Below are 18,021 nucleotides of genomic sequence, written 5' to 3' on the forward strand. Positions count from 1 at the left end.
CTTTCCAACATTTTATTTATTCAAAGCCCTACAACCTCCATTCCTCGCCAACTCGCTCACATCTTACCGCCAAATTCGATTTAAATATTCAACTCTCTCTCTCTCTCTCTCTCTCTGTGTGAAAACTCTCAGAGAAACGAAGAGAGGATTTGATTTTCCATGGAAAACGAAGACGAAGTTGAATTCCTCTCAGTTTCTGGTTCCAGCGATTCCAGCGAGGAATACACCGCAGACCTTGAAGAAGAAGAAGAACTCGATTTAGACGCTAACAACGAAGACGAAGACGAACCATGTGTGACCCGTTCTGTACCGTCCGATCAAGATCGAAAATCGAAGAACGTCGATGCTCTTTTGAGGTCTGTACAATCTGATTTCGTTAATCAAAAGCATTTCAGCTCCAAGATTCAATTAACTCGTCTATAAACTTTGTGCCTCTTCCATTTCAACCTAGGGTTTTGCAATTTATATAGCCATTCCAATTTTAGCATTTCAATTTTACAGATTTGGATTTTGCATAACACGAAATTCCAATTTACAGATTTTCAATTTTCAATTTACAGGTTTGGGTTTTTGGAATGTACGTATAGTTGGGCTAAGCCATGTGCTTGTGTTACTGTCTGTAGGGTTTAGTTTGCTGCAATCAATTTGGGCATTTAGTTAATTTATTATCACAAATTCACAATATACGTTTAGTTTTTGTGTATTGAAGCTTTTTGATGATCATTTAGATTCTAGGGTTTGTGGGTCTAGTGGTGGATGTTGATGAATAATTTATACTTTTTTTTTTATCAAATTCGAAGAAAAAGTGTTGAAGTAAAATTTGACATAAGTTACAATTGTATCACAGAGGTGACCTAGTGGTGAAAAGACAGCCGCTGCTTCCACGAGTCCTTTCAGTGACAGAAGCAGCAGCAGTTTGTCGAAAACCCTTTAAACCGCCATGTTCTAATGGCTATGATGATCAAAATACACTTGCTCGTCGTCTCTGGGCCCGCAAAAGATTTGTACCGTGGGGCTCTTCAAGGCCAGCATTGGTTGCAATTACCAATAGAGTAAATGTAACAAGTACTGCTGAGAAGGATGTAATCGAGGAGACTGTGACTCTGCCACCTGAGATTGAGCCTTTGGTGTTGTGGCAACCTGAAGAATCCGAGAATGGGGCTGCTAATTTGGTGCCAATAGTAGTTGACCCATTGCTTGTTCGTTTCCTTCGGCCCCATCAAAGGTATTGCTCCTGATACTAAATCAAAAATTTTATGCATGCAGTTTAGGGGTTTTATATGGAGAGCACTTTTCCTCTGGGCTACATATTTGAAAATCTATTTGTATATATTTGAAACTGACACTGTTCAGCATGTATTATGATTGTCGCCTTTTATCTATTGCAATTTGAATGTTAAAGTGCCCAAATTTTCAGTATTTTGGATCAGTTTTCAATTGGTTGTGTTTCTTGTATTGATGAGAGAAAGTTCTTTTACTCCTATGCAGAGAAGGGGTTCAGTTTATGTTTGAATGTGTGTCGGGGCTATGTAGTGCAGCAAATATATTTGGATGCATTCTGGCTGATGATATGGGGTAAATATCTCTCTGTCTGATCACTTTTTAGCTATTTACTCAGCTTGTGTTACTTTCATTTTATCATCATTTTTCTTTCTCTAATCTTCAGAAGGTTATACTTGATCTTTGCAGTTTGGGAAAGACGTTGCAGTCAATCACCTTACTGTATACTCTTCTTCGTCAAGGATTTGATGGGAAGCCAATGGTTAAAAAGGCCATCATTGTCACTCCTACCAGTCTCGTAAGCAATTGGGAGGCCGAAATTAATAAGTGGGTTGGAGAAAGAGTTCAGCTTATCGCTCTCTGTGAAAGCACCAGAGATGATGTTATCTCTGGAATTGACAGGTTTATAAGTCCACACAGCTCCATACAGGTAAATTTGTGTAACTACTCTTGAATTGTTTAAAAGACGCACTTGTTTAACAATAACTTCCACAGGTGCTGATTGTTTCATACGAGACATTCCGGATGCATTCTTCAAAATTTAACCATAGTGAATCCTGTGACCTTCTCATATGTGATGAGGCTCACAGGCTGAAAAATGATCAGACATTAACAAATCGGGTATATGTTGTGAATTTATATGTTTCCTTATATATATATATATATATTTTCCTCTATTTGCCAATTTTTTTTTAATTATTTTAAAAATTATCAATAAAAATTTCTTACCAGGCATTGGCTACTCTCTCGTGCAACCGCCGTATATTGTTGTCTGGAACACCAATGCAGGTAAGAGGCACTTTGTTTTGTAACTTATTATGAGTAATACTCAATTCTGTATCGTAATTGTTTCCCAATACATTTTCCCGCAGAATGACTTGGAAGAGTTCTTTGCAATGGTTAACTTTACAAATCCTGGAATACTGGGTGATGTTGCATATTTTCGCCGGTACTATGAGGTGATTGATTACTTTACTCTCATATATTATTTATAACTGTTGAAGATGAGATCACATTGTTCAATTGAGTAATTGGTTTTTCAACTTGGTGAGGCTGTTTTTCATATTTTTTTCTCTCTTCATTATTATCCTCCTTTTTATTGGGGTATGGGGATTGGGGAAGCCTGAGTGGTTGCTAAAACTATCTGTACTTGAAACTGGTCTTGCTCCTTGCTAACAACTTGGCAGCTAACAGTGGTGCTTACTCTTCAAATGCTAAACCTTTTCAGTGTATGCTCATTCTGTTTTAAAACTGTGACACATGTATCGCTAATCCTGGAATACTGGGTGATGTTGCATATTTTCACCATTACAATGAGGTGATCGATTTCTTTACTCTCATATATTAATTAAGCTGTTGAGGATGAAATTACATTGTTGAATCGAGTTGTCAGTTTTTTAACTTCATTAGGTTGTTTTTTTATTTGTTTCTCTCCATTATTATCCTCCTTTTTATTGGGGTATGGGGATTGGGGATGTCTAAGTGGTTGCTAAAACTATCTGTTCTTGAACTTGGTATTGCTCCTTGCCATTATGAAGCTAAGAATGAGACAACTTGGCTGTTAACTTTGATGCTTACTCTTCACATGCTAATGCTGTACTCTCAAATGTTGTCGCTCTCTCTCTCTCTCTCTCTCTCTCTCTTATCTTTACTGTGCATGTTCATTCTGTTTTAAAACTGTGACACATGTATCATAAAGGCACCTATTATTTGTGGAAGAGAACCTACTGCCACTGAAGAAGAAAAGAAGCTAGGTGCTGAGCGCTCTGCAGAACTAAGTGCAAAAGTTAATCAGGTAATCTGTTCTATTCGACATGTAAATTATAGAAGTAAGCTTTATCGCTTAATATGGGTGAGAGTTGTATCAGCATCTTTCATCACTACTCTTGTCATAGAAGATGAAGTTTGTGTTTGATACTAAAAGCATATAATTCTATTGAACTGGTGGAAGCTAATAAAGTTATTCAATCAAGATACATTTGTTGTGTTATTTTCTTAACTGAATAACCACTATTTCTTTGCAGTTTATATTGCGAAGGACTAATGCACTGTTATCAAATCACTTGCCACCAAAGGTAAGGCACTTACTTCATCTTTATGCCGAATTTTTCTTATTCTTTTTCCCCCCGTTTTTGGTAGTCGCTTTTATTTTCTTGAAGATGACATCATTTTGCTTAATAAAAATTTATCTGTTTATTTGATTGTGTACTATACAAGCTTTCAATCAGAAACTGGAACTTTCTAGTTGTTATCAAGGGCATTTTCTGCCATGAATCTTGATATTTTGTTATGAAGAATTTCATTTTTATGTTTTATTCTGAGTTTATTTTTTTTAGTATATGAGTGGAGTGAGGGTGACTAGAGTTCACTTCAAGAAGAGTAGCAGGCAGCTGCTTGTAGTTTTCTCCCTTTTTTCCTTTATTTGAGATTTTATTGGTGTTCAGTGTACCTGATGTGTACATGATAAAAAAGAATGCTTTGCATTCCAAGATTTCACCTCCAAAAATAAATTTTGAAATAGCAGTCTCTCCATCCAGAGTTGTGGGATTTCAACAAGGGTTTCCTAACCTCTTACAATATTAAATATGAAGCTAGTAGATGTGATAATGCCTAGATTTTTTTTGTCCTGGAAGTCAACAACTAGGCCTTAGTCCCAAAATTTTGGCATTGGCTACTTTATTAGTCATTCTTTCAATGTAGCGGGCCGCTAGTAGGGAACACCTCAACGTGTATTTGTAGTGGATCCATTCATTTTAGAGAGACTAAATTTTACATTGGCAGTCAACCTTCTGCATCCTTCCTTTTTCCAGGCTTGGGACTGATTGTAAGCAAAATATATGATACTAAGCACAAATACAAATGGAGTTACTCAAATAGAGTCCCTTGGGCTGAATTACTATCATTTTCATCAGCTGATTTAATAGGCATGTAAAGTAAATCCAATCTGATCAGCTTATTGATATGCCTATTGAATGCTTTAAGTCATAAAAGACATCTTTTATGACTATAGGGCAGTCATTTTTTCTTTATATTGTAGGACATTCTTCTAGATCTGAGATCAACCTTATCAAGAGAATCGTTGGATGAGTCCAGCTAAACACAATGTGCATGAAGTTGTCTTTCTTTTTGGTTGTTTGTCTTAGTCTAATTGAATTTTTTGTTCACTAAGCGGCATCATCAATGCATTCACTAACAGACAAGTTCCAGTTTAGTTTGGTAAATATAGAACTACTTTTTATTCTTCACTAGAACGGTAAACTATGAAGCATATTCATAGAATCAAGTCTGATTTAAACACAAAATACTCTATTGTAACGGGAAGTGTCCTTGAATGTGAACCCTGTAGCATGAATCTTCAAGTTGGTATACTAGACTTACATTAAATGGAAATGAGATCCTTGTGAGTGGCACACTAGAGCATATTGATTAAACAGTTTGGCATGGTAGATTAATTAATTCACAGTTTGGGGCTAGAAATTGTTAACCAAAAATTGTTATATGTTTATTCATACATTGTGTTTCATAGTGACTGCAAAGTTTGGTTAATGTAGATGTTTTTGAGTTTAACCCTATGTTTGGACAAAGGGCGATGGGAGGAGAGAAGAGGAGAGGAGAGGAGAGGGGAAGGGTAGCTGGAGTTCCGAACATACCCTAAGTGGATTGTATTCTTGTATGTCTAGAAGTTAGTTTGGCTTCTATGATAAATTTTTTTTTTTGTTTACTTATGTCCCTTTGTGTGTAAAGCCCAGAACTTCACACTTCAATAGTTCAATTATAAGAAACTTTATGGATAAATGCTTTAGTTGTACCTTACCTAGCATAATCAGTCAAAATTATTTTCTGAGACAATATATGCAAATTTTCTTGATCATTTTAAAGGTTTGTTAGAGTAACCTTTTCTACATAATTACCTTCTTTGTCCTTTTTCTGTAACAATCTAAACATTGTGGTATTTTAAATCTGTGGCTTCTAATTCTTTCCAATTTCCAGATAGTTGAAGTTGTTTGTTGCAAGTTAACTCCTCTCCAATCAGACCTATACAACCATTTTATACATTCCAAAAATGTAAGTTCTCACTCTTCTTCAGCTACTGTGCATCTAAGTAATTAGTGGTTAATAACAGGATTTTGTGTCTGACATGGTTGTTATTCCATTGCCCCTAAACATAGGTTAAACGGGCAATTACTGAAGAGATGAAGCAGTCAAAGTCAAAGATTTTGGCTTATATAACAGCTCTTAAGAAGTTGTGCAATCATCCAAAGGTATGAGCTATTTTGGATCTGGGGTAAATAATAATTTGGCTGAGATGATTGCATTTGCTAATAATATATTCTTTATGTTTTCTGGAAATTTTTAAATTATATCGACAAACAGACCTTTTCTTTTTGGAATACAAGAGGCAAATCCACATCTTAAGAAGGTTAAAATTAGGTTTGAGATCTTAGGTCATAGGCTTTTGGTAAATAGACATTACCTTGTTTTGTTACCTTTTTCATTCTTTCATAGTTTATGTTTGTTTTAAGTGTTAGTATCAATTTCATTCTCATGGAAGACGTGTTATCTTGTAGCTGATTTATGACACCATAAAAAGTGGAAGTCCAGGAACTTCAGGTTTTGAGGATTGTATTCACCTTTTCCCACCAGAGATGTTCTCCGGAAGGTAAGGATTCTTGTTTATTTATAAATTTTATACTTTGTTCTCAACAGTTAGTCTTAGTTTCTTATAAAAAAAAGTTATAGTCTCATGGTTTTCTTGTTTCTTATTTTGTTAGATCTGGATCATGGACTGGTGGTGAAGGGGCTTGGGTTGAGCTGTCTGGGAAAATGCATGTCTTAGCCCGGCTACTGGCTCATCTACGTCAGAGGACTGATGATCGTATTGTCCTTGTCTCAAACTATACTCAGGTAAGAAGACACTTAGCTAATTGAAGTACTTAGGAAAATGAAATAAGAATCACCTTTTTATATGTACTATTGCATTTTTTTTTTCTTTTTGGTAATGGGGTAAAGTTCTTGATGTCAATCTATGCTATTCCATCAGAAAGCATTTCAAAGTTTGTCAATATTGGAACTGAGGAGGCTATAAATATTTTTGTCATAACTTTATGGAGGAAGCTGTACTGATCAGTGTTGTTAAGCATGCTTAAAGCTCAAAGCCCCAAGGTCTTAGCACTTCGCTTGGCCAAGGCGAAGCTAATTTAATAAAGCATGCCTTAGGCACTTTTTTTTTTTTACTAAAATATTTAAATCATTAAAATTACTGACTTGATCTTGAAGGAAATGACATGGAGCATTGATTTAATATACAAAAAATATTATTAAGGTGTTATACTACACAAGCAATTTTTTTATTTACATGTAAAAAGATACAAACAAGGTTAATTTACTATTCTTGTGTTTTTTGGTCTTTGCCTTTTGAGAAATGCTATGTCCACAACATTTTCACAAAAAATTTTAAGTGGCAGGTTGTTACTAGTTGTTATTGTTGGAGCAAAAAAGTAATCTTAGTGGTAGGTTCAAATTTGAACCAATAACAACTAACCACTTATGATTTGTTGTAAAAATATTGTGAAAATGTTGTAGACATAGCATTCCTCTTGCCTTTTAGATATTTTTTGAACCCTATACATCATTTGATCATATCCATCGAAGCTATGTATTTTTATAAAACACAAGTGAATCATATAAAATGATATGCTTAAACTTTCTATGACTAGATTATTATAATAATGTCCATTAATAACTGTTTTTTAATTTTACTATATAAAAATTCTAAGAAATTGAAATAACTTAACTAAAATTTGAACTTACAGACTTTATACAATTGCACTTACCTAATAGGTAAAATATATAACTATTTTGTTTTTTTTTTTTTTTTCTTATATGTTATGAATATTCCTATTAGAGGTTAATATATATTATATTTGAAAAATGCACTTGTGCTTTGCGTTTTGTGTCTAGGCTCCAAGAGGCCTGTGCACTTGATGCTTTTACCAACACTGGAATGGATAAGATATAATCATATTGCAGTTAGTGTATTTCCTTGTAAAATAGCCTGCTCGCTATTACATGACTTCCATTTCTAGATTATCTTGTGGAGATTTCCTTTTCCTTAACTAATATAAACATAGAAGGAGAATAGGTTTTATTTACACTTCTGTTTATTCAGCTTTTCAGCTGGTTACATTCAAAGATTCTCCATAATGAACTTGAGACTAAATTGTTGCTCTTGATGACGATGTTTGATTGAATTCTGTTCTATATTCATTGAAGATGTCATTTCATTGTCTTCATGCTTTTTTTATTATTTTTTATTGTACTTCTCTCAAGATTTACAGAATTAGGATTTAGGATTTCTCTTTTGCTCCTGTGAACTCACGGCTGCTTTGGAATTTGCGTATCCATTCTGTTTGGTTTTGTTTGATAATATTGACTGTATGTTAATGGTAAAATATTGATACCTGACCAATTGTGTACAAAAATGTTGTATAAAAATGAGCCTATTGTGTAGATGTCACTGTTAGTCAAACTTTAACAGTTTCAGATATCTGATAGTGAATGTCATAACATCACTTAACATCCTCAACCCCCCCCCCCCCCTCCCCCCCCAAAAAAAAAGTCACATGAAAACAATTTTAGATATTGTTTTGCTTAAGTCTCTGATGTTTTTAGTTTTCTTGTCATCGTATATAATATCACCACACTTGGTAAATTTATTTATTTGTTTCACATATCGGTTTTCAAAGTTCCCATCAATTCAGAATCTCTTTTGCTCCTCTCTTCATATATTATTGCTTCAATAAGTCAGAAACCTTGAGTCAGCTGACACAGCTCTTCATTTCAGTGAAAATCCTGCCATAGTTGTTCTGTGTTAGACTTGTACCTGCAAGAATTTTCGATTTGTCAAACTTTCCAATGGCCAATTAAGACAATTGTTTCTGTTCTTTATACAGCCTAATCACTCATTTAGTAGTGACCAATTCTTTATTTCTTACAACAAGTTTTCCCATAGGATTCAGTTTTTTCCCCTAAATTATGGTAACTGTGATGTATCAGACACTGGACCTATTCGCTCAGTTGTGTCGTGAAAGAAGATACCCATATTTGAGGCTGGATGGAACAACATCAATTAGTAAAAGACAGAAGCTAGTGAATCAATTTAATGATCAATCAAAGGTATACTGTTATTCATTTAGGTTTTTTTTTTTTTCCCTGTTCTTTTCTCTATTTTGTTGAGCTCTATTTGGCTTATCTTTGGATTGAATAGTTATAAATTAACATCTTGCAGGATCAATTTGCGTTCCTCTTGAGCAGCAAGGCTGGTGGTTGTGGCCTCAATTTGATTGGTGGAAATCGACTAGTCTTGTTTGATCCTGACTGGAATCCGGCAAATGATAAACAAGTAATTGCTTGGGTTAACTCTAGATAAACAACTGGGAAGTGAGTTATAAAATATTCATAATTTTCTCATATGACATAATATTGTTACTGTCTGCATTGTGTCCTCCATTAATAGGCTGCTGCAAGAGTCTGGAGGGACGGACAAAAGAAGAGAGTATACATCTACAGATTTTTGAGTACAGGATCAATTGAAGAAAAGGTTTGAATTGGAAGAAAATGAATAATAATTAAGACAACCACTTTTTTTCTTTTTCTACATTTGTATAATAATTTGGAGTAAATTGTGTTCAGATTGTTTATTTTAATTATTAATTTTCTGTAGGTGTTCCAGCGTCAGATGTCAAAAGAAGGGCTTCAAAAAGTTATCCAGCAAGAGCAAACAGATACAACGCAGGTTTGAATTCTTCTTTATGCTGCTTCATTTTCTCTTAATGGAATGATGTGTGAAACTATCTTAATTTCAGGTGAACTTTCTTTCAACAGAAGATCTACGTGATCTTTTCACATTTCATGAGAATGCGAGGTAATGCATCTTTTGAAAATTTTGACTTTAATAAATATTGATAAATGCATCACTGTGAGAATGTTGCAATGTGGCTTGAATTGTGCCGCGTGAGATTTGTCCCCTTGTATGTTGGTTAGCCTTGGCTGACTTTGTTTTTGGCTTGCTTTTGTGATTCCTCTCCTCCCTATGTACGACAGAACTGACAAGTACTGCTTAGTCCTACTTGGTTAAGGATTTTTAGTCATTTTACCTCTAAAGTCGACTTGAGAGAAATTATCTAAATATGCAGGTAGCTGTTTGTAAAATTCTTAAACCAATCTTTCTATTTGTGAGAGACATTTCTTTGGGTTTTGGATTTTGTGAGAGTTTTGTACCACCATTATAATTTCTTTATTTTGTCAGTGTGACTTTATCCTTTACACTGCCTGTGGATGTAAGCCTAAGGCTAGTAGAAACACCTAACTCTTATGCTTCTGGGGTGATTGTAATTAACTACACTAACATCTGTGAATGAATTTGCTGAAGGGACATGCTGTAAAGTTCAATTAGCTGTAAATACATAGTTTCTGTATAGTAAAAACCAATGAGGCAGATTCTTTTTATTCTTGTGATGGTTTTGTACACTATACATGGCCTGATGCCATAGTTTCTCTTTTGTCAGCCAGAGTTGTTACTGTTTTGTAGGTTTCAAATAAAGTGTCAATTTAGATAGATCTATCTTCTAGTCTCCTTCTCTTTCTCTCCATTAAACGTATGCTCCGTTTGTTTTAATGGAAAACCTTGTGTAAAGATAGTTTTTCTTATTTTTCAGTGTTTGGTAGCATAAAAAAAGATAAGTCAAAGAAAAACCATCTTTGGTCAAGATAAAAAGTATGACTTATTTTTAGAAATTGTTTTCCATTAAATTTTTTTGGAAAACAACTCTGTCTCACAGCAAACTAAATAAGGGAAGTTAGGAATTTGTTTTTCAACTCATTTAAAGTTGCTACCAAACATTGGAAAATGAGATAGTTTTATAGAAAGTGTTTTTTGGAAAATGACTCATTTTCTAGAAAACATCATTATTGAAACAAACAGAGCGCACTAATTATAACTGCTGGTCCTACCAACAATTGGTCATCCTATCACTAACTGTGACACACTGATACTGTTGAAATAGATAAGATGATATCTAATGACACCTTCTCCAAATTTATTCCATTTTATTTTTATTTTTGCTTTTCAAATCCTCTTACTATTCCCTTGAATAGTTGGTTGAAATGCTTCTTAGCTGCAAAAGTTCATATTCATGCTTGGATAATAATATTGAAACTTACTCTTTCTTCTAGTATAAATATCTGTATTTTATGTATGTAGGTCTGAAATTCATGAAAAGATGAACTGCATCCGTTGCCAAAATTACAATGAAAAGACTGAGAGCGTAGAAGAGGGAGATGAAAATGAATCAGCAAATGTAAATTGTCAATCTGATCCAGAAACCTCAGATATAGGTGGATTTGCAAAAATTGCTGGATGCTTGCATAAGTTAAAGAGCTCGGAGAAACAGGTTGGGCACATTCATTTTGTAGGTATCACTGCTTCTAATTTTATTTTAGGTGGCTGATTTAATTCTTATTTTTGAGATGATGCTTTCAGGTAGGGACTCCTCTAGAAGAAGATTTAGGTAGTTGGGGGCATCATTTCTTCTCAACATCAGTACCTGATCCTATATTGCAAGCTTCAGCTGTTGATGAGGTGTGACATTGACTATAATATATTTGGTTTAATTGCTTTCTTCAAAGTATACACACGCACACACACGCACACTTAAAGAAAAAATGAGAGCCCATCACCTTTAGATTGGTCACAAATGTTTGCCATGCTTGAAAATTTTCTAGATCCTTTCATACTGAAATATACCAGTTCTTCTGAATCAGAAAATATAGATCAGCTGCACTAACCTTAGTGAAACATCTTCTGCACAGCATTCACAATCACAACCTTTTACATGCTTTTTGTAATCAGTTACCTTTTTTCCACCAAGATGGTCAACATGTTTGCTTAACATAAGAAATTTGTGATAGTAGCATATATCACAGCGTGAGTCATCTATGCATTTTGTTGGTGAAGCAACCTAGCTTTGGCACAAATTTCAATTACTCATATTAAAGAGACTTTACATTTTTTTTTTTTCCCATTTTCCTTATTTGTATCAAGTATTCCATAAATGCAATACCAGAGCATTTTATGCCTCTGTATATAATGCATGGCAAAATTTGGCAGACTACTTAATGCATTAGAAATTGGCCTTGCTTCCTTTGTTAGTGAATAATAGTATTACAGTATTGTGTACATTCAACAATTATATTTCTGTAGTCTTTTTTCCTCTAGTGGAAAGTAGATATGCATAGGACTCACATGTTTTTGTTCCAGGTGACATTTGTTTTTACAAACCAAGTGGATGGGAAACTTGTACCTATTGAATCAAATGTAAACCCAAAGATGCAGGGAACAGAAGAAAATGAGAATGGTTTCAAATCAAATCCAAACCTGAACAAAAAATCCATGTTATTTTCTCAACATCAAAAACCTCTGCAATCTGTTTTGTGCAATGGAGATTCTATCAGGAGCACATTATGTACATTTTCCAAGCCTTTACCAAGGGCAACTATGAAATCAGTGACTACTACTTCTAAAGATTCAGCACATGTAGAATCGAGGACTAATCTCTCTCTTGGAAATCAATTACCCCAAAAGAGATTAACTCCAGATACTTTAGTGCATGATGATGATTTTGAGTGAGATCGGTTCTGCTCATACCATAACTGGTACCATAAACAACCTGCAAGTAAGCAAAGCAGCTATTTTGAAGTCTGCTTGGCTATAGTATTTGTAAAGTGCATGACTCCACAATACGGAAGCGTCTCTATAATCAGTTAATCACCTGAGTCAATAAAATTAATGTTTCAGATTTAGGACTGCAACTTTCTAATAGGTTGCTGAAGCCATCACAGCATAGAGGCATCTATAATAGTGGCTCGAATAACGCACTTTCAAATATGTGGAGCTTTCAGCCATGGAGTCGATGAACTAACTCTTGAGAGCATTGTTTGAGTGGTCTTGTACTTGCGGAAATAGCAAAGAGCATTGGTTGTAATTTTTTATTAGATTTCACAGGCTCTTTTTCCTTTAGGGCCTAAGTTTTCTTTATTGTAATTCTTATATATATATATATATATGTAGGGTTCGGTTAATGTGTGCCCTAAGGGCACATGTTAACCCATCTATTTTTTTAAAAAAATTATCGAGAATTGAAAAAGCTGTCAAAACTTTTTCAATTTTCAAGAAAATTTATATGACTAACCCTATGGGCACACATTAGCAAAACCCATATATATATACACACACACGCATATATGACTAACCCTGATACACACATATATGAACCCTGATTTGTTAAGAATGCACAGTCAATTTCACCATTTTGGAACAAAGCCTTGGTTGTTCTAATTCTTTTAGAAAAGCTTGATTGGGTATTTAGGTTTTTATCTTTTTGATAAATTAGTTATTATTATTGTTATTATTTAATATAGATATGATACCCACATCAAAAAAAAAAAAATATATATATATATATATATATATGTATGTATAAAATTTCGATGAATGTATATGTTTTATAATTATTGATCTTAGATCCCTAATCCACTGATAAGAGATTTTAATTGGAACCTATAATAAATTTATTACTCGTAAAATAAAAGAGAGTGGTTAGAAGTTTTCTATTGAGCAAAGAGAGTTAATTGTTATGTTTGCTTTGTTTGTTTTTGGTGAAAACCATATATGAATATAGTTTTTTGAGTTTTCATGTGTTCAGTAGTATCATAATATAAAATATAAAAAATAAATAAAGGTTAAAAGAAAATTGTATCTTAACTTCTTTTATTTAGTTTACCATGAAATAGAATTGTTTTCTACTATAATTTTTTACAAAACAACATTAATCTCACGTCAAGTTAAATAAGAAACGTTAAGAAATAACCAACTATATATGAAGAACAGAAAGGAAGTAATAGGTGGTTTGCATGTGGGAGAGTGAGTATTTCTTTTAGCTTGCCAGTTGCCATGATTATATATATATATTAACGAACGAGGGAGTAGAAACACAAGCAAAGCAAATTGGTAGGTGAAATCTGCAGATCGAGAACACGGGTACGTACGTGCGTGAGAGATCAATAAAGATTTTCTGCACGTGAATTTATGAGGGAATCAACTGGTAGTGTTGAACTTTCATAAATATATCTAATAACTAATATCCATATGTATTGTTGTTTACCATGGGGAAATCAAAAAAAGAAGCTAGCTTTTTATTTTGGGAAAGATTTGCTGGGTTCTGCATGGGATTAGGAAGCTTCCTGGAAGGTGCATGGTTTACAAATGCCATACATTATGTACGTGCTCATTTAAAGAGATACCACAGAAAGGTTCTTTATATAGTTATATACCCATAGTAAGTACTAATACATTCTTTAGTACGTAGTTTCTCTTGTTTGAGAATGTAAAGATGATTTTGGAATAGATAATATGTTCCTGGGTGCTAGGGCAGAGATTAGAGTGGTTTTAATTTCTTTTGTTCTCTTATGGTTTTCCTGTACTTCATCATATTTTCTAGTTACATAGATGGGATTCGATCCTAGGTCCTAACAATAAGAGATTTTAATTGGAACCTATATATGATAAAGCAAACCAATTGGTACGCAATTGCCATGCTAGAATCCAACCACTTGAATGGAAAAAGGGATCGCATCAGGACTCCGACAAGCACAAAAGTTAGATCCATACTAAATAGTCAAGTGGGCTTCTCCTAATTTGGTCTTATGTAGCTTGCCTTATATCAAGGGATGGGCCTTTTTCACAAATGTTCTATAACCATACCTGACTGCTCTAATTGAAGAACTATGTTTGGGGTCTCGATTGGCAAAGTGGCCCTAAACTTAGCATAATGCCTGAAAGTTTGATCGATGATTACAGTTTTGGGCCTTATCTATTGGGTTGGGCCAGCAGGTTTAGGCTTAATTGGATTGAACCCCCTTGGGTAACTCTGGTTTGCCCATCTTGGGCTTGTGTAATTCCCCCTCTAGATTCATAATAAATAATCTACCTTCATGTTACTTTCACTTTATTATAATGATATGGTGCATGTTAAAACAAAAATAGGGTCATTAATTAGATAATCAGAATCACAACTACAACTCTTTAGTAATCACTTAGTAAAATAAGTAAAATATCATATCTACATTTTTTTTTCTTTTCTTTTTTAAAAGTTGGGCCTTTGTCTTTTCATGGTCTATTAACTCTCTGTAAAATAAATGGATATTATCTCTTTTATGATGTGAAAGTTTCTTTGCATCTTATCATTCTGGTGAACTTTGTCTACCATGGGAAATGAGCCACTTTTTTGAAAAAATAAAAAGACAAAGTTATGTAGTATCAACTACTAAATTGGTAAAGCCTCATGTTACTTTAGTACAAGAGATCTGTCGATTATGGGTTAAAAAAATAAAACTATATTCAATTATCCAAGTCATAAACTGAATGATACTCCAAATTAACAACAAAAAGTTGAAAAAGAGTCATGGAAATATGGAGTCGTCAATATATTATATCATAGATTTTTTTTGTTCTTTCTAAAGCATGTTAACTTGTTAAGACTGAAGACCAAAGACATCATAGATTGCGAAGAGTCACTAGTTCGCATTATAACATGTTGGAAAACGACTACCGAGACAACTTTTGGGCAACATTCGGAGCACCGAACTCAATAAGTTGAGGTCTTCTCCTGATCTGACATTGTAAAATGAGCCTTAAATTCTTGTTTATGGAAGAAAGAGGCTCATAAATTAGAGTACTAAAGACAATTTTTGCTAACAATTTGGGAGACCAAATGGGAGACAGTGCCCTTGGACTAAGTTTTGTTCCAGTAACTCACTAGATTGGTACAATGTCTCTGGGTATCTTCTAAAATTCCCACAAAGTAGTCAAAATGGGAATCGGCCACTTGTCGAAAACCCATTTGACAAATCATGAGAAATTCCAACCTTCATGAGGATAAACCATGTGATGGTCCATAGTCCAACAAAAGATTCTTGATAATTCACATATAATAATAGTAAATCCAAAGTGGTAAGCTAGTGCTTTGCTTTGTTGAACGGACGAGATTTGAGAGGACTTGATTTATTGCTGCATAAATTAACAATCTAACTAGCTTGATTACACATGGGCCTTTGGTGGTATCAACAGTCGTTAGTTTAGATAGGAACGAAAAACCCAAATTAAAAAAACAAACAACCAAACAAAAGGAACCACAAGCCTTAACACTGGATGCCAAGTATACTAATTCTACAATGGCTTTTTGTAAGATAATTCATCTTTACAAAATTACAGTTATAAACAACAAAAAGAAATTTAAGGGAAAAATATGATTTAGAACAGTTGAGCCACGAGCCTAGGAAATAGTGAGGTATTTAGAAAAGCAAAAACCTTCTGTGCTAGGTTTGTTTAGCATTAGTATGTCATTGAGGTCATAATGCTCCGAGTCAAAGTAGTTCACAATTTCTTACAGTTACTTGGATTGCAAGAAATATAAACAGTATTTATTTCAGGATAACATGCTCAAATTGAGAGGAAACCCGGGAGGGCCTTCAATTGGCAAGAAATTCACTTCTTTCTGGTTCAAGTGATTCCTGGCTCATCCATCCAGTTGGCATGAACATGCAACCATTTTAATCAATGGTTAAAAAATTGTTATTGAATATAAAAGTGAAAAAAGGAACATATTAGTCAAAATGTTCGGCTAAAACTGTCTTACTGGCTGATATAGTATGATCACTGTTAAATATAGATAGTGCATTCACCCACTGTCCCTTAAATTTTAAATTGCCTCCATAAGAAAAAAAGGCATTAACTGCATTATTAATCACAAAGTGACAAATCTAAGTAACATGAGATGTCTACTAAACACACACAAAAAACAAGCCGCATGCAATATAAATGCAGACATCTGCATGTGGATTCCAACACTGAGTGTAAAGGACTTTAGATAAAGCTATAGTGACTGTTTGGTCTGAATGTCTATGCCATGCCTAAACATGTTCAACACTGAGAAGCAAGGCCTCTGCCCTCCCTCAGTGGACCCAAGAATCTCCTTCTCAAATGATTTTGCAGACATTCAACAACCTTCCAAGCATGATAACATCTACAGAGAAGCTCCGGTTTCCTCAGACTTCGAATTCTCTGTCAAAAACTACACCATGGCACCCGCAGATGAGGTATTCTTTCAGGGAATGCTATTGCCAGTGAAGAATAGTTGCACCAATAACCAGCAGCGAAAGATGACTTTAAGAGATGAACTCTCTGTTGATGATGATTATGAGGATGTGTTTCCAAGGATATCAAAGAATGGAAGCCGTTGGAGAGAGCGGCTTGGCCTCAAAAAGGGTATCTCTGCATCTAAAAAATGTGACAAGGGTGGGGGTATGCTGGAAAGTGTAGTTGAAGAGAAGAGCAATATGTTTGTTCACGAGGACAGCTTTGTTAGCAAGAAAACCCAGGTAAGATGAAAATCTTTTGTTTTGATATAGATACTTGAAGTTGAACTTGCAGATCTAGATTAATTGAGTTCACAGTTTGAACAATTAACTAAATAGTGTATAATTGGTTCTTTGTTATAGGAACTATTTTTTGAGGCCTTCAAGGAGGGTTAAGCTGCAATGTTAAACAGAATATGATGCAACCAATAAAAAGGATTGTTGAAGTAAAAAAAGGATGTACTAAAGAGATAGCAGTGGCAATTTTCAAGGGAAGGGGATTGATTGTCTTATAGTTAGCTAATATTGTGAAGTTACTGTATGGATAGTGGGCTCTACTATATGTTGAGGTTTGATTTGACTCTTTGGTTTTTCTAACTCTTGGTTTTTTATTTCCCTTTTGACTCAAAATAACCCCCTCCTCCCATATTCCCATTGGAAAAAACAAGGGTCGGCTGTTTTTGTTCTGTACAAAATGTTTGCAGTTGAACTCCCATGTATTGAGTATTGTTCAGTTAATGTAATCATCAATTCATTTCTTGTTCATTTTTCAGTATAAATTTTGATATGTTAATATTTCAGTAGCAAAGTAAAGTTAGGAACTAAAGCCTCCCTTCACGTTTCTTCTTCAGTTAATTTTCTGATAATTCAATAGTTGGGAGAAAAGGATTACAAACTCTCCATATCTCCGTTAAAAACACCAAGAAGTGATAGTTGGGTTAATTAGAAGCCGGTAATTTTTGGTTTGGGCACAGTTTAATTACCATGTGCTCTTTATATTACAAACAGATCTAAGGTTTTAATGGTTTGTAGCATTGTTGCTCTAGATCTACAGCTAATTGCTGATTATTGTTTCCCCCAAACTGCGCTGTAAGCAAGATTCACCAAATTATACTTGATATGGTCTTCTTTTGAATATGGTTATTTAAATTATCTAGATCTAGTAACGAGAGAGGGAACCTCATAACCACGCAGTGGTGACAATGCAAATGATATATAAATGACAGGTTATAGCATTTACCAAAAGACCGCTAACATTTCATTCCACAA

At 34.3% G+C, this 18,021-nt stretch overlaps 2 protein-coding genes across 3 annotated transcripts; both read left to right on the forward strand.

Annotated features, from left to right (window-relative positions):
• Positions 1–98: 98 nt before the first annotated feature.
• Positions 99–12,575, forward strand: LOC142642591 (protein CHROMATIN REMODELING 25). Of its 2 annotated transcripts, none has more exons than XM_075816983.1 (21): positions 99–356; positions 848–1,225; positions 1,489–1,575; positions 1,690–1,930; positions 1,996–2,121; positions 2,233–2,289; positions 2,373–2,459; positions 3,200–3,295; positions 3,525–3,575; positions 5,491–5,565; positions 5,670–5,762; positions 6,069–6,160; positions 6,273–6,405; positions 8,557–8,676; positions 8,789–8,902; positions 9,017–9,100; positions 9,224–9,295; positions 9,366–9,424; positions 10,763–10,970; positions 11,042–11,140; positions 11,819–12,575. In XM_075816983.1, exons 1-21 carry the CDS (start codon positions 160–162, stop codon positions 12,185–12,187), a joined length of 2,838 nt encoding a protein of 945 aa, XP_075673098.1. In that variant the 5' UTR covers positions 99–159; the 3' UTR covers positions 12,188–12,575. The 2 variants fall into 2 exon arrangements, with proteins under 2 accessions (XP_075673098.1, XP_075673099.1); XM_075816984.1 differs by having other exon boundaries at positions 100–356; positions 10,763–10,952.
• Positions 12,576–16,425: 3,850 nt separating this feature from the next.
• On the forward strand, positions 16,426–17,516 carry LOC142644742 (uncharacterized). The gene is made up of 2 exons (XM_075819316.1): positions 16,426–16,995; positions 17,116–17,516. The coding sequence occupies exons 1-2, from the start codon at positions 16,513–16,515 to the stop codon at positions 17,146–17,148; spliced, it is 516 nt and encodes a 171-aa protein (XP_075675431.1). The 5' UTR covers positions 16,426–16,512; the 3' UTR covers positions 17,149–17,516.
• The last annotated feature ends 505 nt before the right edge of the window (positions 17,517–18,021 follow it).

Source organism: Castanea sativa, chromosome 7 (genome assembly GCF_040712315.1).
Source record: "Castanea sativa cultivar Marrone di Chiusa Pesio chromosome 7, ASM4071231v1".
Taxonomy (NCBI): domain Eukaryota; kingdom Viridiplantae; phylum Streptophyta; class Magnoliopsida; order Fagales; family Fagaceae; genus Castanea; species Castanea sativa.